We start from the raw sequence: 25,277 nt of genomic DNA, 5'->3' as shown, positions 1-25,277 counted from the left end.
CATTCCAGATTGTTCTCTCACTGCAGGGCTCCCAGGCTGCGTGGAAACGGAAATGTCTGTCCCCCTCGGTAGCCCGCTAGGCCCCTGAGTAAATTCGACAATGGAAGACTTGGAATATAATTAATTTTCAGTAAGGAAAATTTTAGCGTCGTTAAAACCTGCTCTCAGACCGTAGACCAAACTCCTCAGGGTGGTTTTGTTTAAAAAAAACTAGGGCGCGTGTATTTTCTCAGAGTTAAGTAATTCAAACTGTTCCTAAATCAATGGTAGATTAAAATTAGGCTTAAAAATAATCCACTGAGAAATAAATCTTACTAGAGATGAATAGAAAATGCCACTAAACTATTGGTTTTTACTTAATCCACCGTATCATAAAAACATCTTACAGCTAAAGCACTAAAGAGAATTGGTTTTCCTTTGGACTCGGAGCTGACCGCCGCGGCTCCAGTCACGTGGCCGCGGCTGCTTGCGTTGGCGGCTTTGCCCTTCGCCTTCGGCTGCAGGTGAAGGCACTTCCTCTGTGGCCCTGGTACAGACGGCTCCACGGCCAGGGCGTCAGTCTGCCCGCCCTCTCAGGGGCCGCGTGGTGACCCCGTCCCGGCAGCGCTCAGCCCCAGAGCAGCCGGCGAGACTCCAGCCAGGCTGCCGTGTCCAGGCGCCGCCTTGTGCCCCACGAGATGCTGCGCCAGAAAGGCACCTTAGACTCTGCGCGTCCCCCCAGCCCCTTCGGTCCCGCCTCTGGCCTCGGGGTTGAGGTCCATGCAGTGCTGCGCCGGACATACTCTGGCATCTCCTCCCGTCTCGGGGTGTGAATCCAAACCCCCTGCTGGATGCAGACCCCAAAGGGGCGCGCCCAGGCCCTGAGTGGTGTGCGTTGCCCTCCAGCTTCTGCCCAGCCGCGGCCCGTCGTGCGCACGATGAGCGGGCCGGAGGAGAGCGCCTCTGCCGAGTCAGGAGGCCCACAGACTGACCGATGCCCTTTACGTGTGCTTCTGGAAGCACTCTGAGGTGGCAAGGCAGCCCCAAGTCAGGTCAGCGAGTTCCAGGAGCCCGGAGAGCCACGGGCCACGCTTGCTGTCAGCGGGGCCTGTGGGAGCCGGGGGTCCGGGGCTGTCACAGCCTCGCAAGTGGAAGAGAAACAGGAGTTTGGAAGTGCAGCTGCGAGTGCGGGGGCTTCGTGGCTCTGCCTCGAGGGCTTGCCCCCCAGTCGTTGGCTGACAGCCCAGGCAGCACTCTGCCCACGGGTGTCGAACGAGGGAGCGAGGGAGGGCATGGGAGAGGGTCCCCTCGGCCCGTCCGCATGCTGAGGGAGCACCTTGAGGGAAGGGAGGACAGCGGAGGTGGGGGCCCCTCGAGCAGGGCTGCGAGGTCAAGGGCGTGGAGCTGGGAACTTGCCAGCCCGCTTGGGTGTTTGGGGCGGGGTCTGGCCAGGTGAGTGGTGGTGCCTGAGTGTGGACGGCTCCCTGTGCCGTGGGCCGGGAATCCACCAGAGGGCGTGAGGGAGGACGCGCGGTGCTGCGCCGGCAGCCGTGCAGGGAGGGCGCGTGGGAGGGGAGCGTCGTGTGGACCCCACTGGACGGCGGCAGTGGAGACCGTGGAGGGAGAGGGCGGTAGTGGGCAGGCAGGAGGCACGGGGGCCCGCGGCGCCGGGGTGGGCGGTCAGGTGGCCGGGAGGCCTCTTCACAGTGGCCCTTCCTCCTCACAGGCCACCCGAGTGAGGACCCAAAGTTCCCAAAGTTTCCGTGGCCCACTCCGGACCTCTGCCCGGCCTGCCATGAGGAGATCAAGGGCCTGACCAGCTGGAACGAAGGACAGGTGCTCCTGTTCTTGAAGCGGCACTACAGCAGCGACAACCTCGAGGACAAGTACTCCTCGGACTTGGGAGACGCTGGTGAAGGCGCCCCGGCCACGGGCGCGGAGCGGGCGGGGGGCCACGCTTCCCCAGGGCAGCCGCCGGCAGACCAAGGTGCCGAGAGTCTCCGTCCTCCCGGCGTGCTGCCCCCCAGGCCTCGCCTGTCAGAGAGGTCGCACCAGGCGCTGGACGTGAAGCTCGGGAGTCTGAGCGGGGCCGAGGGCCGCCAGGGGGCGGGGGCGGGGGCGGCCTTCCTGGGGACGGGCTTCTCCAGCCTGGACATGAGCCTGTGTGTCGTGCTCTACGTGGCCTCGTCCTTGTTCCTCATGTTAATGTACTTCTTCTTCCGGGTGCGGTCCAAGCGGTGGAAGGTCAAGCACCACCACCCGTCCGTGTAGGACGCGGCAAGGCCGCGGAACCGCCTTCAGAAAGCCTGCAGCTTTAATCTTCAGATCAGGGATTCGGTCAACACTCGGACCTGGTGTCGCCTCCATGGCGCCCTCTGCTCCCCCACGTGCTCTCCCTGCAGGGGCCGCACCCGGCACGTGGCGAGACTGTTTGCACTCCTGGGGCCCTCAGGTGGCGCCTTGCACAGATCCTGGAGCGGAAAGCCTTGTCTGCTCTTACTCTTCCGGGTCTGAAAAAGAAGTGGGGAGGCCAGGCCCCACGAACAGAGCTTTGCCGCCCGCTTTCAGCTCGAGTTGCTAGACTGCAAGGCCTCGCTCTGGGATCTGGAGAAAACGCACTCTCTCCCTCCCCCGCTGGGGCCTCCGGACGCCTCCCCTTCCCGCTGCTCCTCGAAGCCAGTGATCTCAGTGGTTCACTCGCCGCTTGATAGTTTCTGCTTGAGGCAAGAGAGCATCTCCGGGCGCCAAGGCAGCTCCGGACCGGGGAAGGGAAGCCCCTTAGTCAGTCGTCCCGGGCTCTGCAGACGTGGAGATGAGAGTGTGGAGGGGAAGGGGCGCCGGTGGGTTTGCGGGGCAGGGTGGTGCCCCTCTAGTCTCCAGGGGCATCGTCTGTGCTTGTTAATCTGGTGACCAGAGGCCGTAAGCGAATCCCAGTCTGCGTCCACCGTGGGAGGGGAGGGCCTTTGGGGAGGGGGCTGCTCCTCAGGATCTCTGAAGAGATCCTGTGTCGTCATCCTCCAGCACCTGCCAGTCCCCGTGAGAACCTAGGGCTCGGTGTGAGGGAGCCGGTGGCGCCCGGGGCAGACTGTGGTCTGGGCCAAGCTTCATTTGCCTGGGGCTGTTTCACCATGGGTCCTGGTGCAGGGCCCCAGTGCCCCAGGCTTCGATGATTAATTTTCTAACATTGAATGGTTTTAACACATTATTTGTAAAACGCAAAACATTTGGAAGTAAATTTGCCTCTGAAAATGTAAACAAAGAAACAGAACAAACTATGGCAGGGAACGTTTCCTTTGAGATCCTTTGTGGCTTTGTTGGTTTGTCTCACAGGCTCAGATGTACCCATGTGCGCGCGCGTGCGCGTGTGTATGTGTCTGTGTGTGTGACTATGATGGTTGTAACAGTGTTTCCTACTTTGCCTGTTCCAGTTGTGTGTTTACTAAGTACCGTTGACCATGTGACCATGTAACGCGGATGTGACCGTTGCAGCTTAGGGAGAATAGGGGGCTGATTCCTTGGACAACTCGCAGGAGCTTCGTGGTCACCTTCAGTGGGAGGCGTGGTCACCTTCAGTGGGAGGCGTGGTCTGGAGGCCTCCGGGCAGGAACCTGCTCCTGAACCGCCGCTTCCTCTGCACTTCTCTGCTGTGAGAGGTTTCTTCTTGTTTGACACTTTTTTAACCCCTGGGAGCCTTTGTGTTTTAAAAGCCAGGAGCTTGTCCTCGTGGCTAAGTTGTGTGCCTGGGTTACTGAAGACACCTGTTGTTTCTTTGCAACTTGAAAACCGGGCAGATTTACAGAGAACCGAAAGGGAAATACTTGGAACCGTTAATTAAACTGCCTTTTGGTTTGTATTGAATGTCTTTTTCTCCCCTAAAGGCAGTTTCTTTCGACAGTGGGAACTGGGTGGTTTTGCAAGTGTCCCGTCTTATGTACTTTACAGAACCTAGCTGAAGGGCGCCGCTGGCTTCCGCGTTTGTAATAATACTGCAGCTTGAGGGGCAGTAGGTCAGGGAGAGGACATGCCAAGGTGGCCCACGGGCGCTGTGTCCCGTCGCTGATCAGAACTGGACGCTCCCTCTAGGCAAGGGTTAAGTTCTGTTTTCTAAAGTTGTAAGTATTGAGACTAATGAATATAATAGTTCGGTAATTTAAATGTATATTTATTTTTAATGGAAGGATTTTGATTAAAAAGAAGCTAATGGACATGGAAATGTCGGTGAAATTTCTTACCTGCAAGGAAAATGAACATTTTGTATTTAAGTAAACTATAACGTGCACATTTTAAGAATAAAGAAATCCGATGTTTGGAAAAATTGTAATTCTTTTGAAGTGAGCACTAGCTCTGCAAGGGATGCGGTGTCGGGCGGGAGTGTCAGACGAAGCCTCCTCTCCCTTCTCGGGTGTGTGGACAGGACGTCTGAAATCCCAGAATTTCTTGTATTGAACCAGAGGCTTTTTGGAAGATATGGCCCAAGGGTCAGGTGGAAGGTGAAAGATGAGAAATCGATGATGAATGATAGATGGTCTTCTTGGAGCTGAGCTAGACTGAGTGGGCTCAGGACAGCACCCTTCCTCCCACGAGAGGGGAGACGGGATGGTGACTGCGATGGGTGTAAATCCTACTCACAAGGCACCAGAGAGGCCCCCCCCCCCCAGGTGAGGGAGCTGCCAGACCTCGGCCTTCCCTGCGCACCACTCTCCTGGGCCGCCCCACTCCTGCCAGGCCTGAATGCCCAGCCTCGCAGTCGGCCACCAGGTTTGCCTCATGCCCACGGCTTTGCCCCAACACCTGTTTGCTGCCTCCGGTTCTGAACTGTTAAGTTATTTTATTTATTTATTTATTTTTGGTTGCATTGGGTCTTCGTTGCTGCACGTGGGCTTTCTCTAGTTGTGGCGAGCGGGGGCTTCTCTTGTTGCGGAGCACAGGCTCTAGGCTCACGGGCTTCAGTAGTTGTGGCTCGCGGGCTCTAGAGCGCAGGGTCAGTAGTTGTGGCGCACGGGCTCAGTTGCTCCGCGGCATGTGGGATCTTCCCGGACCAGGGCTCGAACCCGTGTCCCCTGCATTGGCAGGCGGATTCTTAACCACTGAGCCACCAGGGAAGCCCCTGTGAACTACTTTGATTTCTTCTCCCGCCTCCCCCGCCTTGCTTTGGTCGAGTGCGGCTTCAGGGGCGTTCTCTTGACTGCAGTTTCTGTGAATTCACCTTCCCAGCCGGTCTGTGCCCCCGTCCGGAAAGGGCACAGGCAGCCGCTGGCACTGAGTGACCGGCAGGCACCCTGCCCCCCAGCCCGGTCTGTGTGGTGCCGGTGTAGGCTTACCATCGGGTAACCCCTGTCACCCAGGGTCTTGGCGCTCACGGCTCTTGGGTCCTTCTGAGTAGTTTCTGTTGGGGCGCCCCAGCTGCCCTTCCTCCCCGCTGCCCTGGGGGAGTGGAAGGGGGCTGTGGCCTGAGACCCAGGGGCATTGCGTGTTGGGGAGGTCGGGCGTGCAGAAGGTTCCTCCCGCCTAAAGCAACCGTTGAACGGGGCAGCACCTGGAGCTAGAGCCTCAGTAGGAGCCTGTCTGGAGGCCGATGGGGCTGGAGAACCCTCGGCCTGGACGCTGCCTTCCAGGAGGCCGGGAGCAGGAAAGAGCAGGAACGGCAGGGTGGAGCACCCGCTTGGGGCGAATCCCCAGCCCTCGGGCCGGCCTGGAGCTCAGGGCGCAGCCAGCTGCCGCTGCCGCCCAGGCCTGGCAGCGGAGGGGATGGGGACGCGGCGGGGCGGGCCGAGGGACCGGGGACCTGGGAAGGGGGGCGGCGGGCGGGGGCGGGGGCGGGGGGCGGCTGCGCGCCTCCTTCAGCACCGCGGACAGCGCCCGGCCCAGAGGCTCCTGCGTCTGGCCGCTCTGCGCGCACAGGGACGCGGGGAGGGCCAAACCCTCCCGGCGGGGGCGGGGGTCGCAGAGGAGGAGGAAGGAGCGCTGACCCGCACCACTTGGGCCCGGCCTGGCCCCGCGGCCGCGATGCTGCTGGAAACGGATCTCGAGGGCGACCGAGATCGGCCCGGGCCCCCCGCAGCCGCCGCTCTCTGCACCTTCAGCGGGACTAGGGGTAAGAGCCCCGCCTGCCCGCAGCCTCCAACCTGGGCAGGAAGACCCGGAGGGGAAAAACAGCAGGGTCGGCAGAGGCAAACAGAGGGACGGCAGGAAGGAATGGGTGCAGCACACCAAGGGCAGGGAGGGAAAGAGTCTGGGGAGACCTCTGGCAGGACATGAGACGGGAACCGGGGTGAGGGGACGGGAGGCTGGCAGAGCCCTGAGTGGGCAGAGGGCCTGGAGCTCCCTGTGATGGTTCGGGAAGACTGGACCTGCGCTCTAGTGTCCGTGGCTTTTTGCGGAGAGCCCCAAGAACAGAAGGGACCTCATAGGCATTTCTAGTGGGGAGGGGATGGGCAGAGAAGGGGCCGCCGAGTAGATCCAGAGACCCCACGCGTCTCAGCTCCCACACACAGCCCAGCCCGGGCCTCGCCAGCCGGCCCAACCGCGCGGCACCGAGACCCCGAGGTCGGCCCACTGCCTAAACCGCCTCCCCAAGGGCCATTCGATCGCAAGGACGTTGGGAAATAATGGAGGCATTGTTGGCCAGCCGGCCAGATGCCGAGCGCATGGGCCCGCCCGCCCCTTCCCCAGTCGGACCACACATGGCTCCTCTCAGGCAGGCCTCTGCAGCAGCTGACACTCAACGGCCGACACCCCAGCGCACCCAGCACCCGCTCAGCTCCCCAGATTGCACGCTCCTTCTCTGTCCCGGGGAGCAAATGCAGCACAGAGTGAAGGGGCAGGCGCTGGCGGCATGGGGCTTTGCTCAGACGGAGACATGGGGTCTGCTCAGAGCTAAGAGGAGCTGTGCTTTTCCTGCCCAGGTCCTTCCAGGCCGGCCTCCAAATTAAAGTGTGCAGACCGGGCCACTGGAGGCCAGGCGGAGGCAGGGTGAGATGGGGCATTACTGCGGGACTCCCAGGTGGAGCTTCTTGGAGGGTGGCGTCCACCTCTAGTCCCCCAGGGCTTCCTGGGGTCCCTGCCCTCGCCATGCCCTGCGCTGCCAGGGGCCCACCCTGCTGTGTGCTGACTGTGGGTGACTGCAGGGGGTGGCCTGGCCTGTGGCCAGGTGCTGGATGCTCTCTGGGGTAGGTGCGTCTCTACCTGCAAGGATGGTGCGTTCCCGCAAGCTCACCTGTTTGGACTGGGGGCAGGGTGTGGGAAAATCGGGCATGGAGGCTTTCTCCTGTGCTGGCAGGGGTGCTGGCGGGTGGAGGGACGTGAGAGTGGATCCCGGCTTTCCCAGCTCCATCCCTCCTGACCTGGAGTCTTGGCTTCATCCTGGAGTCTGAGCCGAGGACACCGGGTTTCCCTCCGGAGACCCACCCTGCTTCCCTGCGCCCACTGTGGGCTGCAGTTCCAAGGGTGGGGCCCAGAAGCTGCTCAGAGCGGGAAGGTTGGGTCCAGCTCCTGGTGGCTTCGCTGTGAGCCCTTTGGACGCCACACTCACCCTCCCTGGGTGTTGGGTCGCGCTCACGCGACCAGACATTGTGACCAAGCCTCCCAGCTCGTACGTAGCCTCTCACGTCCGAGCCTCAGCGGCGGTAGGACCCGGCTCCCTCCCTGACCCCCAGCCTGCCCGCGGGCTTTCACGCCCGAGCCCCAGGCCTCAGCCCTGAGCCGGCGCCGGGGCAGGAAGCTGCCGGGCTCGGGCAGCTCCGGCCCGGCTCCTCCCCTGAGCGTCCCCACCCTCGGGCCGGGCACTCGGGGTGGCGTCTGGGCACAGCAGTTCTCCGCGCAAAGGCGCGCGGAGTCCGCGGCCGCCACCGGCGCGTCTCGGCGACCCCGGCCCCGCCCCGCGCCGCGGCCCCGCCCCCCACCGCTCCGCCTCCCCGCGGCCCGAGCCTCCAGGCCCCTGGGCGGCCCGCGGGCGCAGCGCCCAGCAGCGCCGGGAGTCGTTCAGACGCCGGCCCGGGGCCTTTGAGGCCGTGGTCTCGCCGGGCCCCTGGAAAGTTCAGGGCCGGAGAGCCGCGGCGCCGGGCGGCGGGAACCCATGGAGGCGCGCGGGGAGCTGGTCCCGGGCCGGGAGTCGGCGGGCGGCGACCTGCTGCTGGCGCTGCTGGCGCGGAGGGAAGACCTGCGCCGAGGTGGGTGCCCGGGCCGAGCGGCTGCACCCGGGAGGGCGGACCCCGTGGAGACCCAGAGGTCCTCGCTCCCTTCCCGGCCTGGCCACGGAGGCGGCGGGAGCCGGGGAACGCCGGCAGGAGTAGGTGCTAGGTCCCCAGCACAGCACGACCCAGCAGCGAGGCTGCCTTTGGGCCCCTGGAGCTGTGTTGTCGGGTGTTTGGTCGTGGTGCCCAGGCTGGAGAGGGAGGCGGGCCTCCGGGTCCCAGGACCGGTTCAGGAAATACTCGCCCTAATCGGGAGATCGCACAGAGAACAAACGTGAGACCCAGTGACGACGGCGTAGGAGGATCTGCAGCAAGGCTGCCTGCACCCAGACCCTACACACTTTCCAGGGGAAGAGACTCAAATGCAAGGGCCCGCGTGGAGCTGGACCCCGGCCGTAGGACACCCCTAGCTGGGGTCTAGGGGTCTGCACTCACACGCACCTGCTCTGTTGGCCCACTCGGGGCTGGTCCTCCTACAGGAAGGCCCCCAACTTCCCGGTGGCACCAGTCTCGCCCCCAGCGCCTTGGCTTCCTGTGAACTGGGATGGTTCTCCGCGGGCTTCCAAGCAGGCGGGACCCGCAGGATGGAGATGGAGGTGGCCCTGGAGGGGCGGGGAGCAGCAGGGATGGAGCAGGTGGGAAAGGGGTTGCATCCAGGCTGCGGGGTCTCATCCGCCTCCTACTTACTTATTTATTTATTTTCCGAAGGTTCCTGGGAGGGGTGGCCACAGGGGCTGGGAGGAAGGGGCGGGAGGGCGGAGAGAGAGGAAGGGAGGGGTGCGGGCTCTGGGCGAAACGGCTCAGGAGAGCCGGCGGGGATCGGCGGGCGGGCGCAAGGCTCTGCTGGGCCTCGCCAGCGCGGACGGTAGGAGACCCCGCCAAGTCCGGAGTCGCCATGCAACGTAAGGCCCGGGTCGCCAGGGCTTCGCGAGAGTGCGAGGGGCGCGGCGGGAGCGGCTTTTGCCCGACGCGGGCTCCGCGGGTAACACGGCCGGGGCGCTGTCCGGGCCGCGGTGCTGAATCCGCGCTGTGCGAGCCTGTCCAGCCACCAGCTCTGTGCCGGGTGTCCTGGCCGCCCTGCCACCGCCGCCCGGGGTTGGGGGGTCAGGGCAGGCGGCAGATCCCCAGGCTCCACACCCAGGGCTGCGGTTTTGCCCGACGCGGGACCCCGTCCTTCGTGGTTTCCTGGGGCTGAGGGAGGTCCCTCTCCGGCCCTCTCGCCGCTGCCAGGCCAGCCTGGGGCCGGAGGAGTCCGCCGTCAGTGAGGTGAGAGTGGTGCGGTGGTGCTATATTTTTGTATGTTCCAGTTCCTGCTCGTGGCTCTCTTCCCTCCAGAGACCTTTTCTAATGTAACAGGGAGTCCTCACCCCCTGAGCACCCTGCAAAGCCCCTCGTGGCCCTGTGGCTCCCTGCGTTTCCCCAGCCTGGTTCCCCTGGAGGCCTGCAGGCCCAGGGGAGCAGAAGCCAAGTGTCTCTGTGGGAGGGCAAACTGCCTACTGTGAGCTCAGGCGTCCATGTCTGAGCATGAGGACAGAGGGTCCGTGTGTCCAGTCCACTCACAAGTCCCCTCACAGCCGCCCAGAGACAGGGAGGGCAGCAGTGTTTACTCTGGTGGCCTGCAGACAGGGCCCCGGGGCCAGGCAGCCACCCCTGCAAGGACCCCCTAGCCGCCATGATGCTTAACTGTGCAAGTGATGAGGGCAGCTGGGTGGCAGATGCCCCACGACCCACACGTGCCTGGCCTCCAGTGATGGTAAGGACCCGTTTTCCAGCCCAGCCTCTAAGAGAGCCCCTGGGGCGGGGGTTTCATTTGAGCTCAACGTGCGTCCTTCATGAACTGGAAACATTTTGCAGTTGAAGGTATCTGGCCTAATGGGATGGCCTGGGCACCTTCCTGCTCATGGGCAGGTTTCTAAACCTAGTTTCAGTTGTCGTGAATTTCAACTGTGCGCCGGGCTGTGGACTTCAGAGTCATGCACTCCCTGAACTTGGGGAGCTAGGCAGCCGCTCACGCTGGCCGGGGAAGAGGGTGTGCGGGGAAGGGGGTCTCCTGGCAGCCCCGGTCCCGGGAGCTGGGGGTGGGGGAAGGTGAGGCCTCTCCCTCTCTGTGTGGTGCCCATGAGCACTGGTGGCTCCTCTGCCTGCAGAGATCCCACTGTGTGCTGGCTGCGACCAGCACATCCTGGACCGCTTCATCCTCAAGGCTCTGGACCGCCACTGGCACAGCAGGTGCCTCAAGTGCAGCGACTGCCACATGCCGCTGGCCGAGCGTTGCTTCAGCCGCGGAGAGAGTGTCTACTGCAAGGACGACTTCTTCAAGTGAGCCCGGCTGCCGCCTGGGAGGGAAGGGCTGGCTGCAGGCTGCCCAGTGGAAAGGAGGCCGAGAGCGGGCCACCCTGAGGGACTCCCCGGGCCCCCACAATAACCAAGTCTGGAGCCCCGAAAGCCCCCATCCCCAAACCCCTCCTTTTCCCCAGGCAGGGCACTCTGGGGCCTCTCCGATGGCAGCTGGGCTAGCACATTAGCAATTTTTTAAAGTAATTAATTTTGTGAATCATTGAAGCAGTCGTTAAGAAGGTAACCCCAAGTTTGTAGCGCTCTATTGGACTGACTCCCTCTTCATCTTGATCTTGTTTTTGTCCTTAATGCTGGGGATGGGGCGCCTACCAGGATTCACATTCCCCTTCCAGCACAGAGGACCGCCATGCGCCCCGGGGCCTCCGGATCCCCTTCTCGGTAGTCTGTGCGGCTCTGCTGGAGCTGCCAGGCAGGCGACCAGGGGCAGGGCCCGGGGGGAGCCTCCCTCCAGAAAGCGCCCTGCGCGGAGGCGCCGCGTTAGCTGCTCTCCTATCCGCCCGCCGCGCTGAGCCGCGCCCTGTGCGTCCCGCAGGCGCTTCGGGACCAAGTGCGCCGCGTGCCAGCTGGGCATCCCGCCCACGCAGGTGGTGCGCCGCGCCCAGGACTTCGTGTACCACCTGCACTGCTTCGCCTGCGTCGTGTGCAAGCGGCAGCTGGCCACGGGAGACGAGTTCTACCTCATGGAGGACAGCCGGCTCGTGTGCAAGGCAGACTACGAGACCGCCAAGCAGCGAGGTCAGTGGGGGGGGGGGGGCGATGGTCCCCGGGATTGGCCTGGGCAGGGCCCACCCTCCCCTTTCCTCGCCTGCAGAATGGGGCTAAGGCCAGTCCGGATCGGGCGCGGAGGGATCCTTCTCCTCCAGGGTCCTTTGCGAAGCACTCACCATGGGGCGAGAAGTTAAGCGCCTTCCCACCCCCAGGCCCCGGAGCTGGAGTTGGCGGGAACAAGTATCAGACCCGCTCCGGGGAAGCCGGGGTTTGGGGTCTTAGTGGCCGCCGCCCTTGGGAGCGCAGGGCTGTTGGTCTGAATTGTGTGGATTAACTTTCCGCGTCTGAATTATCTTCCTAAATCCTTGACCGTGAAGATCCGGCCCTACCCGCACCCTTGGAACAAAGAGGAACCCGGGGGGGGGGGGGCACTTGTCAGCGAGGGGCCGAGGCTGGAGGCGCCTGCGCCCCGATCCAGGGCCGCGGGGTCCCTAAAGAAGGCCGCCGCAGGGCCGCCCCTCGCAGGGCCCGGACGCCCCCCGCCGCGTTTTCTCCATCGCTCCACGGCGCCCGCGTCCCGCGAAACCCGCTGGCCTCCGCGGCCGAGACGGGCTGTCGCAGCGGCGGCGGCGGCCTCAGTGGCCCCGACGTCCGCGCGCCTGGAGGGGGGTGGGACCAATGGGCAGCTGCAGGAGCAGGCCCAGGCTCACGGCTCCCCGCGGTGCAGAGGCCGAGGCCACGGCCAAACGGCCGCGCACGACCATCACGGCCAAGCAGCTGGAGACGCTGAAGAGCGCCTACAACACCTCTCCGAAGCCCGCGCGCCATGTGCGCGAGCAGCTCTCCTCTGAGACCGGCCTGGACATGCGCGTCGTGCAGGTCAGCGCCCGGCACCCCCCGCCCGCCCTGCGAGCCGCTGGCCGACAAGGGCCGCCCCGGGTCCCAGGGCGCCGACCACTCACCCGCCCCCGCCCCCAGGTGTGGTTCCAGAACCGCCGGGCCAAGGAAAAGAGGCTCAAGAAGGACGCGGGCAGGCAGCGCTGGGGCCAGTATTTCCGTAACATGAAGCGCGCCCGCGGCGGCTCGAAGTCGGACAAGGACAGCGTCCAGGAAGAGGGGCAGGACAGCGACGCCGAGGTCTCCTTCACCGGTATGGTGGGCGCGGGCGGCCACCTCACCCGCGGCACCCAGAGCGGCAGCCCCGAATGGGGAAGAGCATTGGGTTGATTGACCGTAGGGAGCCTGGAAATTTGAACGTCCTGGGTCCTGGCCTCTTTAGCGTCACCTATAAAGCACTCGTTTATAGACCCTGGTCCCCCATCCCCAAGCCCTGTGGTTTGGCCACTGAGGACCACTGCTGTTCCTCTGGAGGGGGACAGAACCCCTGTGACCCGAGGGCCTGTCTCTCTGCAGGCTTTGTCCTGGTGGGAGGGTGTGGACGGTGTCTTTGCCCCGCGGCACTTGCAATGATTTTTAGGAAGGTGGCAGCACAATTTGGGGGTGATGAAAAGTCCGAGCTGCTTGGAGTTGGGGGAGGGTCCTCTCCGGAACCCGATTATCTCCTCCCAAAGCAGGAAGACCCCCCCCCCCTTAATGTCCATCCTCAGAGAGTTTGTGCAAGAGACTCTGCCAGCATTTGTGACCTTAAGCTGCTCACCTAGCCTCTCTGGGACTTAACTTGTCTGCATAATTGGGCAACCTTGGGATCGTACTGGAGCCCCGGGCGCTGACTGGACTATTCCTGGCCCTGATCCCACCAGGGGAGCCCACCATTCCTTAGGCATCAGGTGGGATTGAGCTGAACAAGCTCAGGGGTGGAAGGGGTGAGAGACTTGGGCTGAGCTGTCGTGTGACGTGGGGCAGGTCACCCCTGCAGGGGGCACTGAGCGGGGCCAGAGGTGGCGGACGGTGGGCACCGAGCAGTGCCCTCTGTTTCCGCTGCAGATGAGCCAGCCATGGTCGAAATGGGCCCTGCCAACGGCCTCTACGGCAGCCTGGGAGAGCCTGCCCCAGCCTTGGGCCGGCCCTCGGGGGCCCCAGGCAGCTTCCCGCTGGAGCATGGAGGCCTGGCCGGCCCGGAGCAGTACCGAGAGCTGCGCCCCGGCAGCCCCTACGGCGTCCCCCCATCCCCTGCTGCCCTGCAGAGCCTCCCTGGCCCCCAGCCCCTCCTCTCCAGCTTGGTGTACCCGGATGCCGGCTTGGGGCTCCTGCCCTCGGGAGCCCCAGGGGGGCCCCCACCCATGAGGGTGCTGGCAGGGAACGGACCCAGCTCTGACCTCTCCACGGGGAGCAGCGGGGGCTACCCCGACTTCCCTGCCAGCCCCGCCTCCTGGCTGGACGAGGTGGACCACGCTCAGTTCTGACTGAGACCCTCGGCCCCACCGAGCACCGGACACGAGGGGTCTGGGCAGCAGCACGGCCCCTGGCTGGGGGTGGTCTGAGCTGAGCTCTCCTGTCCCCAAAGCCCTGGACCCCTGCAGGACGCAGTGCCACCGGCGGGGGACAGGATGAGGACTTAGGGAGGGCCCCCCCGGCAGCCCCCTCCCCTAGGCAGAGGGACTCTCCAGCCTCCCGTCTGAGAAGCTCCTCCTGGGACAGGGGCCAGCGCACCTGGTGGCCACTCAGCAAGCCTTGTTTTGTAGGCAGATTTCTCCCTTCATCGACCGATTAACCGAGTGCTCGCTGCAGTTTCCAAACAGGAGCTGACACACACACACACACACACACACACACACACACACACACACACACACACACACACACACACACACACACACACGCCCCCAAGGCCAGGCCTTCACTCCGCTCTGGGGCCTCTGCCCCGACCAGCACAGCCCTCAGGCCGGAAGATGCTTTAATTTCTAAAATTAAAAAAAAAAAAACATTTTAATTGTGCTTTCATTTCCCAGGCTCCGTATGTCTGAGTTCTATAGCCCCCTGCCCCCCCCCCACCTTTAGGTCAGAGATTGGCCTGTCTGGCCAGGCAGGAGGCCACACCTGTGCCCTTCCTGGTCCCTCTGGGGGCCTCCCAGCCACCAACCCCTACCTTCCCCAGGAACCTCCTTACCCCTCTCCCCTGGGGCAACTGGCTCTAGATATTCCCGTACTTCTGGGCTCCACTACCCTGGGGTGGGGGGAGATGGACTCCTTAAGCCCCTAAGGAGCTCCCTACCAGTCACAGCCGCCCCCAGGCCCTCAGCGTCCAGGCTAAGCCCAGGCCCCCGATTTCCGTTGCCAAACAGCCCCCAGTTCCCCCTCTCCACGGGCTCCAACTGCCGGAGGATTGGACGCCCCGCTGGAGAAGGCTGGAGCAGGGGCTCCGCGGAGCCTGCGCTGCCCTCCTCGACAGATGCTTTGCTGCCTGCCGCCTGCCACGGACACAAAGGCTGGCTGGGTGTGAATCCAAGTTATTCCTCAAGCCTGCATCCCAAGCTACCTGTTGGTTTTGTGACCGTCCCCTGTCTTTTATTTATTCTCTGACCATTGGTTCTTTCCCAGACTTCAATAAATTTGTCAGTAAGAGTCGTTGGAAAGCCCGTACCTTTCATGATGCTGGGGGGTGCAGGCGGAGGGGGTCATTGGGAGTGGGGGACTGCTCTTTGAAAGCTGGAAGCCCCGTTGAAGTAGTTGTTGGCTCCTTGCCAGGGATGGTACCTGGTGTGAACTGGGGCCCCTTTGTCCCTGGATCTCAGCCAGGCTTCTGAGCACTGGAAGGAGATGTGAGAGAACAGACGGCCCAGCCATGGGTAGAGGGGCTGGGCCTTCCCGCTCTCTCCCTGGGAGAGGCTGGTGCTGGGGTGGCCAGGTGACGCGACCAAGCAAAACTGCTCGCAGCTGGGAGCTGGCTTCAGCAGGGGGAGGGGGACTGCTGGAGTCAACCAGTCAGGAGATTCAAGGAACGTGGTCACGGGGGTCTCTCCAACTTGGATTCCAGTCCCAGCCATCTGCTCACTTTCTGTGTGACCCTGGGCAAGTGACCTGCCCCCTCTGCGCCCTGCTTTCCTCCTGTGGAGACAGTGGTGACCGCCCCCTCCAACGGGGGACATAAAAGGAGAGTTAGTGAATTTGGGGCCCCCCCAACCTTGCCCGAGGGCAGAGACCTGGCTCTTGAGTCCTTCACTAGACAACAGGGCACTGAGTTGGGTGGGTGAACAGGCCCCTAGTGGGGGGGAGGGGAGCTGAGGATGGGGGACAGGCTGAGGGTCCCCTGTGTGGGAAGGGAGGAGGGGGAGCTCCCCAGATGTCCCCTCGGCCAGGCAGCCCAAGGGGCTTTGGTCAAGTCACCCCCAGTCCCACTGGCCCTGGCAGGGACAGCTCCCTCACCAGCACCTGCTGCTGCCCAGGACCCAGAGCCTGTGGCCCACCAGGAGGAATGTTGCTGACATCTCCCAGGCACACCTGGGCCCTGGGTATCTAATGGGGCAGGGGCATGCCAGGGTCAGGAAACGGGGGAGGCCCTCGGGAGAAAATTCAGGGGTGGGAGCAGAGGCCCTGATCTCCCTTCAGTCGGGGGGAGCGCCCGGGGAAGAGCCGGCTGAGCAGAGGTGGGGGTGGGTGGCTGCATTAGCCACTGGGGGACCCATGATGAGCAGAAGTGTCCCTCGGGAAGTGCAACGAGTCCCAGGCAAAGGTCTCGGACTCCCAGGGGCGTGGCCGAGCGGCAGGTGGGGCGGGCCCCTGGGGGGAACCACTTTGGACTCTTTCTGGCAACGGATACCCCGAGCGGAAAGCGGCTGAGCCCGGGTCGGATTCAGGATTTAGGGAGGGGGCCCTGGCGTCCGCGGGGCGGACGCTGCCTCCTCCAGCAGCCCCGAGGGGGGTATAAATCCTCAAATCGCGCCCCCCCTCCAGCCTGGAGACCTCCCCAGGCCGCCCGGGACCTTTCAGGCGCTGACAGGTTAATAAAGCGCCGGCTGTCCCCTCGGGGCCCTCCGCCTGTCTGCAGGTCCGGCCGCGCTCGCTCCAGCTGGCGGCGCGTCGGGGCGGCATCGGGGCCCCAGGCCCAGCCCCCCCGGCGCGGGGAGGAGAGCGGATGCCGCAGGGGCCGCGTCCGCCTGAGGAGACGCGCGCGCCACGCGCCCCGGTCGGGACTGGGGGCTGGCGGGCGGGCAGCCGGGCGGGGGCTCAGCTGGGTCAGACCCGCGGTCACCGCTACAGTGCCCGTTTGCACACCTCGCGGGTCTGTTTCCGCATCTGAGCTGAGCGCCAGCTCGCGTGTTCTCCCGTTCCGCTCGCCCCACCCGGGCAGACACTCGAGCTCCCACCTCCGGGCCCCGCTCGGCCAGCAGACGTGACCTCGGACTGGGGGCCCAAGCCCGGACTCGAGGCTTGGAACCCGCAGGGAGGAGGTGGGCGGGGCAGACCTCTGGTGGGGAGGACCTCGGGCTGCGGGCTTTCCGCAGGGGAAGGTGGACGCCCCGTCTTTCGGGCCCCGTCTGCGGGGGTCACCTGGAAACCACAACTTATTTCCCACGATGGAGTCTGTTAACCAGGCGGGGCGTCTAGGCGTTTGTGGGTGTCACAGCCCAGGATGCGGGTTCCCGGCGCGCCCTCTCGCCGCAGAACCGGGCGGGGGGCACCCAGCTCCGAGTCCGAGGACCGGCCCTGGGGTCTCGGGGCCTCGGAGGGGACCTGGCCACGAGGGGCGCGCCGCACCGGGCCGGGCCACTGCCCCGCCCAACCGGCTCCGGGCGCCGCCCGCGGGGGACAGAGCAGGAAAGGGCGCTGCGAAGCCGGTGGGCCCCGGGCGGGGGCGGGGGCGGGGCGGGGCGGCCTGCGGGACGTTGGGGGAGGGGCGGCGCCGCGCCGTCCCGGGACCCCCCCCGAATTGCGGCGAGCGGGAGGGGCGCCGCAGGCTCGGGGTGGGAGGCACCCTGGCGGGCACGCGGGACCCACTTGAGCTTTTTTCGTGGAGGGGGGGACGGGGGCTAGGGCTCGTCAACTTTTTCTTCAACAGTAATCTCTTTATCATAATAATTAGAACATTAAATTTTAACATAGAATACTCATCTTGACATATACATTGTCGTTAATTTTTGAACCCGACGCTTGTATACATTATCAAACGTAAATACCTGAATAATAATAATTTCGACCAGTACATAAAAGGACTTCTTTCCTTTTAAATATAAAATTTGCACAGGGGATGAAGGACCGTAGGGAATCAGAGGCACACCTCTCTCCCTGAGACCAGGGGACGCGCCGCTCCCCTTCCTGCGTTAACTCCCTCCTCCCCACCTGCTGGCAGGAGGGGGCGGACTATCTTGGGGACTGGTCCCCCGACTGGGGCAGGAGCGGGCTGGGGGCCCCAACCCCGGGGGCTTGCCTGGTTGAGTAGCAAAACGATAAATCAGTGGGTTTTCAAAGGAGTCAGTCTGGAGCGCTAAATCCCAGGGGCTGTAATGATCAATTCTTTAAGCCCATAATTGTTCAAATTACTCTGAGCAACATAAAACATTAATTTTAAGAAATTTAATAGAAAAAAGCTCTTTAAATCCGCAACGAGATAAATGACACCCAGCATGACGACCTTTTTCCATACCTTGGTGACATTGAATAATCTGAAAGTTATTTACATTTTCATTCTTCGTGGAAAGTGTTGACAAGCTTTTGGCTGTGGGCGAGGTGCACAGTGGCACGGAGGGGCCCCCTCCCCCCTAATTAATGGGGGAGCAGCGACTTCATAAGCGGAATTTTCATCAGTCTGCCTGGGTGACCTGCGGTGACGGCTTCCCCCGCCACCCCCGGAGCTGATGCAACTTGGCTCATTTTTCACCATAAAAATATTCCCTCCTGACCAGCGGAGCCCCCTCAGCGTTCAAAAATAGATACCAGCCTAAGAAGCAAGCCGTCACGGGGCATCACAGGGATGGAGTCCAAGGCCAAACCTGGGAGAAAAGCACAGACTCTGCAGACCCCAGAGTCAGCGAAGCGTGTGTGTGTGGGTGGGGGAGTGCGTATGAGTGTCACAGCGGGTGTGGAGGCCATCCCTGGAGAAGTGGTCACAAGCCCCCAGACACTCACACAGCCCTCAGACCCTCAGTTCCATGTGTTCCCAAGAGCCCGTCCAGGTTGTGGAATGTGACCTGTCAGGGGTCCACCCAGCTGACATCTGCAGAGCTGGGGTGAGGCTAGGTCCGGGGAGCCTGAGAGACACAGGGTAGGGATGACCTGGGCTCCCCACTGAGTCCCACGTCTGTTGTTATGGACCTGGTAGAGCGCAGGCTTGGGTCAATGGACTCAGGGACCCTCCCATCCGTGCTACTTACTCACTGCAGCTGTGTGACCGTGGGTGAGCCGCTCAACCTCTCTGAGCCTGCAAAGGGCAGCAAGTGCAACCTCCTTTCCAGGCTTACTGGGAGACTTACCAAGGCAAAGCCGGAAACAAGCATGAGTGAAACGCTCGGCAAACCTTGGGGCAGCACCTAAGCCACCTTCCTCAGGTTCTGAGGGCAAATCCCATTGACCTGGAGGAGGCAGAACCCGCCAGACCCGCCGGACCTGCACATACTCACGACTCAGAACACAGAGCTACGTGCAGAACAGATGCACACGCCAGCGACTCTCACACGCAGGCACGCTCACCCGTGAGCACATTCACCCACTCTCTACACAGCTCACACTCACAACCCCCCAGCCATGCTCTTTGAGGGCAGTGACACATGAACCATGGGAGGGGCCTCTAGCCTGTTGTCACAGAGGTCAAATACCCACTCGGCCAGGTTAGATCAGACCTGCCCTGAGGCAGGGGCATGGTCAAAGTTGCCCCAGGACTTTCTCCCTAATTTGTAGGTCTGGTGGCTGTGAGGGAAACACGGCTTCCTTCCGTGCTGAGGTTCTGGGGCCCTTGTGTGCCCCGTGCTTCTGAATGGGGCATTTCCAAATCTAGGGGTGGGGAACCCAGACAGGGTCAGAGGTGGCTTACATCCATCTGCCCTGCTCCGGCCAGTGTCTGCCCCACTGGTGGGCAGGAAGGGGGAGGGTGGGGAATGGCCGGAGGATGTCCTCGTCCACGTGGACTGCATCCCGGAACATGAGGCCCGGGAGGGAAGCCCACGTCCATCCCCGCACGCTTGCGGTCCACACTCAGCACCTCTGCAAACCCTGTTTCCTCAACCATCAAAGGGGATGATCCTGGTCATTGAGCATGGGAGGAGCCGATCACGGCCCCAGGGAAACAGGAATCAGCCCCGGCGGCACCGCTGCTGGGAATGTTCACAATGCAGCCACTGAGAACAGTCTGTTGGTTCCAAAGCTGTAAACACAGAATCACCAAGTGACCTGGCCATTCCACTCCTAGATCAAACCCAACGGAACTGAGAACAGGGACTCAGACAAACACCTGTACAAGGATGTTCACAGCAGCCAAAAGGTGGAAATGGCCCAAATGTCCATCAATACATAAATTAATTTTTTTTTTTTTTGGTGGTACGCGGGCCTCTCACTGTTGTGGCCTCTCCCGTTGCGGAGCGCAGGCTCCGGACGCGCAGGCTCAGCGGCCATGGCTCACGGGCCCAGCTGCTCTGCGGCATGTGGGATCTTCCCGGACTGGGGCATGAACCCGTGTCCCCCGCATCGGCAGGCGGACTCTCAACCACTGCGCCACCAGGGAAGCCCCATAAATTAATTTTAAAATGTGGTCCATCCATAGCACAGAGTGGGGCATGGACGTGATACAACACGGGGGACACTTGGAAATGTCGTGCTGGGTGAAGGAAACCAGACACAAAAGGCCACACGTTGTATGTAATTCAGTTTCTATTCAATGTCCGGAACAGGTGGACCCACAGCAACAGAAAGTAGACTCATGGCTGTGGGGTGGGCGGGGGTGGGGAGTGGCTTCTGATGGGTCCGGGGTTTCTGTCTGGGGCGATGGCTGCGCCTGTAGGCTTTAGAATGGTTAACTTTGTGTTATGTGAATATCACCTCAATTGTTTTAAAGTCTTTATTGAATTTGTTACAATATTGCTTCTGATTTATGGTTTGGTTCCCCCCCCCCGCCGGGGTGGCACGTGGGATCTTAGCTCCCAGACCAGGGATCGAACTGCACCCCCTGCATTGGAAGGCGAAGTCTTCCCCCTGCATTGGAAGGGAAGTCCCTCACCTCAATTTTATAAAGGGGGCACCACTCACCCCTCCCGGGCAGGCCTGGCTCACAGCCTGTCGGCAGACAGGAAATCATGTGATTAAGGAGAGCAAGCAGGACCAGTAAGAGCCCTCCCTCCTCGCCCCCCGCCCTGCTGGGTCGTGGAGTCAGCATCAGCGTCCCACCCCTCCAAATGCTTCCCCTCCCCAGGGTGGTCCCTGGAAGCCCCCCTCCCGGGAGACCCTCCCCTCCAGGGTGGAGCGCACAGAGGGTCCTCAGCGCTGCTGCCCCGGGACAAGGGCTGGTGCACCTGTGGTGGGGTCCATGGCCCCACCTGCAAGGCAGGAGTCTGGCCGCAGAGGGACCCCCCCCCCCAGCTAAGTTCATCGGCCCGGTGTCACGAGCTTTCAGCAAGTGACAGGAATGGATGTGAAGGACCCGCTCCCCTTCCTGGAAAGGGCTTGTCTGGAGAGGAGGGGGGCTTGGGAGACCCCACTGGTTGGGGGAGGCCCTTGGCACAGGCGGAAAGTGCATTTCCAGCCCCCAGCCCCTGGGGCCTGGTGGTCATTTGGGGAGTGGCTGTGTCCTGGCCCCCTGGCCATTGTACCCAAGCTAGCCTGCCCTGACCACCAGCCTTGTTTGACTTCCAGAAAGGTCAGAAGTCGAGACCTGTGATGTTCCCGGGTGATATGGTGATGTGGTGACACACTCTCTTCACATGCTGCCCCCCGCCCCCGCCCCGTTTTCTTTCTTTGCTGGGGGAACAATGCGGGCTGCCGGCAGGGCAGGTGGCCCAGCGCTGGGGGCGGCCCCTGCAGCCTCTGCACTGGAGGGACTCGCCCTGGCCTCTCTGGGGGGCAGGGGAGGCCCGCCAGACAGCCAGCCACCACCAGCTCTGAGCTGTGGGGACCGGTCCCCAGGTGATGGCAGGTGGGTGAAGAGAGAGGCGGGCGCTCGGCCCTCGGAAGGGGGCAGCCACCAGCCTGCGTCGGGCGCCTGGCATCCCAGGTGGGGTGTGGGGGGAGCATTCCTCACCATCCCCTCCAGCGATGGCCCCAGGAGCCCGGCTCATCCTGGGGCCACGAGGCTCTTACACCTTCCGGACGATTCCTTTTCGGCTGGTCAGGCAGAAGCCACTCAGTAGTTTGCACTCAAGACCTTAAACTGGACTTTCCTTGGGTGGGGGGGCGGCTCCCTGTCTCCCTGACAAGGCTTTGTTCAGAGCTCCGGCTAATCTTTAGAATGACAAGGTTTAAAATTTAATTAGCAAGTTCCTCTTATGCAAACTCTCCTCATTAAACTAAGTGTCCTATTAGTTAAAATGAAGCCCGGTGGGGGGTGGGATTTGGATACAGGCTGGCTGGCCCCGAGGAGACGGAGACGGCTAACGAGGCAGGAAATTTTACGGGCGGCCTTGGCGGCTCCATAACTTAGGTGGGCGGAATTCTCTCCTAGTCCTTCAGGTGACATCAGGCGTCAGAAGCCCGAGGCAGGAGCAGGCTGGCTGGCGGGGAGGCTGTCAGGGAGCTAAAATATGGGGGCGTGGGATACACCGCAGCCTGGACAGATGATGTCACCAGCGGGGACCCCTGAGCCCGGGGCCCTCCCAGGTATTTGGAAAACCGGTGGGTGGCTGCTGGTGGGTGGCTGCTGGGGCCCTCCTGGGGTCTCCTGGGGGTCCCTGCTCTCCGGTCCCATCTCCCAGGTCCAGGGCTGCCTGCTCACAGCCACCGGAAGGCAGAGGCCACAGTCAGTGTTTATAGACGAATGCGAATGGCTTACGTTCTGCTTATGAAAGTAATAGACGCTCATCGTGCAAACTTTGGAAAACAGAAAAACACACTTCACCCTGCCTGCAAAGGCGCTGAGGTCCTCTAAGCAAGAGACCATGTTGGTATTTCTCCTTCCAGACTGTTCGCCGTGGCGTGTGTGTTCTGGGTGGGTTGCACCTGTGCACAACGGCTTTGTGACCTGCTTCTTCTCTCGGGTGTCGCACCACGGCCGCTTCCTGGGCCACCAAATGCCCCTTCTGAGATGTGTCTGCTGGAGGCCTTATCTGATGTCTGACTGGCCGTTCAGGCCTCTCCTACTGTCTGTACTGGGCTCCTGGCGGTGTCAGCTCCTGGCAGAGCAGACCAGGTCCAGCCTGGGCAGGAGGGGGCAGCTCACCGGGCTGATGGGAGCACGCTGGGACAGCCTGTCCCTACCTGCGCGCCCTAGAGTCCAGAGCTGTTGGCCCAGGACCCACTGTGGAAGGATCAGCATCTTCCTTCTCCAGGGACGTCTCCCTGGCCGAGTGGACCAACCCTGTGTAGACTTCCTCTTCTTTTCTAGAAGGTTCCCATACCAAAGCTACTCCCATCCCCCATCTATAATCCCCCCTGTCTCTGATGGGGCTCTGAGCACAGTTTGGGGGACCCACAGCCATCTCCGTGGCTCCCACCCCACCACTAGCTCTCTCCTCCTCCCCCGGGGGCCGCTGGCTTGGTCCTGTGGACTTTCTCCAACTTCGGCCAAGGGCCCCCCGCTCTCGGAAGCTCCTGGGTGCTCTGCACGAGTCCTTGACATTGTACATTGTGCCAGGTGGTGGCTCTGGCCTGGGGGTGGGTGCACGTGGTTATAAGCTTGGGAAGGTCCGGGGGGCACTGAGGGGACGCAAGGGGTCTCTCTCCGGGAGCAAATGGGTGGAATCGTTCCATTCAGAGGAGGGTTGGCATCCACGCTTAGACGTTGGCTTTGGGCAGCTTTCAGCCGGGCGTCTCTGGAGCACACGGTGATGGGGTGACGGCTGAGGCTGGAGGGGACGCCCTGGAGAGCAGCTGGTGGAGGGGCAGCAGGTGGGTCCACACCGGGATGGGTGGAGCTGCAGGAAAACCCAGAGGCAGCCCGGAACCGCGGCCATTGCTCCTCAGTGCCCGTTCCTGTAAGTGTCATTGTCGCCCTCCCACAGAGATGGCACGCCTTTCCCAGGCTTTGGGCCCCTCGTGCCGGGTCCCCCACCTCTGTGCCATCCTTAACCCGACAGCGTTCTCCACCACCGGCTCCCAGCCCCTCATCCGGCCCAGGCACGTAGGCGTATGGCCTCCCAGGTGGCCAATGAGCTGGGGGCTCCCAGCGGGTCTGGGGGCTGACTCCAGAGGGCCGGCCCCTGGGAAGAGGCCTGTGCAACCCATCCCGGTGGCCTGCACCCTCCACCCCTACATCTGGCCATCCATCTCATCCATCTGGCCCTTTGTGTGTTGGCTGCAGTTGGCGGGTGGCTGGGCAGGCGCCCCACTAGGTCTAGGCAGGCGGCAGTCCCCTCCCCAAGAGACCCGGCCGGCCTCCTGTCACCACCTTTAACAAACCCGCTGAGGAATTTTTCAATGGAACCGTCTCCTGACTTCCCCCAGCCGCTGGCCAGGAGAGGGGTTAATGAGCCTGGGGTCGAGGGGGATGGGGGAGCCCGGGCAGCCGCAGGGGGCACAGCCGCCCCCTTCCTCCTGTGCCCAGGCCCAGCGGGACCTTCCGTCCCCGCACCCCGCAGTGCTGGCCCAGAGCCGGGACGTGACCCAGGGCAGCAGCCGAGTGAGGGAGCAGCGGCGGGGAGGGAAGCAACTTTAACTCAGGAAAATGCAGAATTAAGGATGCTTCCCCACTTGGAGTTTAAGGAATCCATGTGTTTGCTGTTTTCTGTTTTCGTCTGGTCCTTTAGTCATCAGCTTGTGATTCCAGCTGATATGTTTAATTAAATGACCGATTCCAACTTTTAGGGTCCGTCCGTCTCTTACTACCTTTGTAAACCGCACTGGAAACGTAAGGAGACATAAGAGCCTCTGTGTTTCCAAGTTTACTGTGGTTTTTTTGGATATACAATGATTTATGCTTTGGGGAATTTTTCTTTGTTCCGTCCAGAAACTAAAGTTATGAACAAGGAGACAAAATATGAAGGTCGTTAAGTGGATTTTAAATGTTTAAGGGCATTTCATTGAGTTGTAGAAGTTCCTTAACATTGTTCTTAGCATTTGCTAAGCTTCATAAGAGAATTATATGTGTAAACTGAACTTAAAAACTTAGCAAACAACTAGAGTTTCGAGTTAATTGAATATTTGAAAAACCAGATTACACTGAATCATCTTTTTTATGGGAAAAAAAAGAGAACATTCAAGAGCACAGGATAAATTAATAGCACTCGGGCTATTTTGTCCTCTGGGCATCCTCCGGGTCTGGGGTGGCAGACGCCCTCCCCGCTCCTGCTGTGGGGGCTGAATCATGTCCCCCCAAAAGAGGTGTCCGTGTCCTCACCCCCAGTACCTGCGAATGGAAACTTATTTGGAAATCGGGTCTTTGCAGGTGTGATCAAATTAAGAGGAGGCCGGGCTGGGGTGGGGTGGGCCCTGACCCTGAGTAGTTAGTGTCCTTCAGAGAAGAGGGAAATTTGGACCCGGGGACACAGGGAGACACAGGGGAAGGTGGCGCTGTGATGACACAGACAGAGATGGGATGTTGCGTTACAAGCCAACGGGCGCCGGGGACCGCGGGCTCCACCAGAAGCTAGAGAAGGGCCTGGAACGGAGGAACCAGCCCAGCGGACACTGGGATTTCAGACTGTGGCCTCTAGGGCTGGGAGAGGGTACGTATCTGTCCTTCCGCTGCCCAGGGTGTGCTGCCTTGTCACCGTGGCCCCCTGCAGGGAGGATTCTCAGCTCCACCCCAGGCCAGCGTCCAGAGCTAACCAGCCCCCAGGAAGTCCGCTCAGGACCTTGGTGAGAGGCGCTCAGGGTCCTGTTCACCCCAGGCCCCAGGGGGCGAAGCTAGTCAGCTGGGTGCAGAATCGGGTGCAGGGCATCCCCAGGGGGCCTCCGTCCTTCCCCCCACCCGGGCTGCCCCGGATGCCCGCAGCCCTGCCCCCCGCAGCGGGGCCCATCCCCTTTGGCTGCCCATCCCGTGTGGACATCTGCAACTTCACCTACGGC

At 62.2% G+C, this 25,277-nt stretch overlaps 2 protein-coding genes across 5 annotated transcripts in view; both read left to right on the top strand.

Annotated features, from left to right (window-relative positions):
• QSOX2 (quiescin sulfhydryl oxidase 2) overlaps positions 1–4,294 on the top strand; it is a 29,194-nt gene extending 24,900 nt beyond the window's left edge. The window contains exon 12 of the mRNA XM_004284984.4: positions 1,706–4,294. Within this exon, the coding sequence (XP_004285032.1) occupies positions 1,706–2,250 (545 nt within the window). The 3' untranslated portion in view covers positions 2,251–4,294. The remainder of the gene's footprint in view (positions 1–1,705) is intronic.
• Positions 4,295–5,872: 1,578 nt separating this feature from the next.
• On the top strand, positions 5,873–14,748 carry LHX3 (LIM homeobox 3). 4 transcript variants are annotated; one of them, XM_004284986.4, is made up of 6 exons: positions 5,873–6,073; positions 10,319–10,490; positions 11,062–11,264; positions 11,965–12,116; positions 12,216–12,387; positions 13,182–14,469. In XM_004284986.4, the coding sequence occupies exons 1-6, from the start codon at positions 5,986–5,988 to the stop codon at positions 13,598–13,600; spliced, it is 1,206 nt and encodes a 401-aa protein (XP_004285034.1). In that variant the 5' UTR covers positions 5,873–5,985; the 3' UTR covers positions 13,601–14,469. The 4 variants fall into 4 exon arrangements, with proteins under 4 accessions (XP_004285034.1, XP_004285033.1, XP_049567233.1 ...); XM_004284985.4 differs by lacking the exon at positions 5,873–6,073 and adding an exon at positions 7,902–8,147; XM_049711276.1 differs by lacking the exons at positions 5,873–6,073; positions 13,182–14,469 and adding exons at positions 7,914–8,147; positions 14,480–14,748.
• The last annotated feature ends 10,529 nt before the right edge of the window (positions 14,749–25,277 follow it).

Source organism: Orcinus orca, chromosome 6, assembly GCF_937001465.1.
Source record: "Orcinus orca chromosome 6, mOrcOrc1.1, whole genome shotgun sequence".
Classification (NCBI taxonomy): domain Eukaryota; kingdom Metazoa; phylum Chordata; class Mammalia; order Artiodactyla; family Delphinidae; genus Orcinus; species Orcinus orca.
This window is presented reverse-complemented; position numbering and strand designations above follow the sequence as displayed.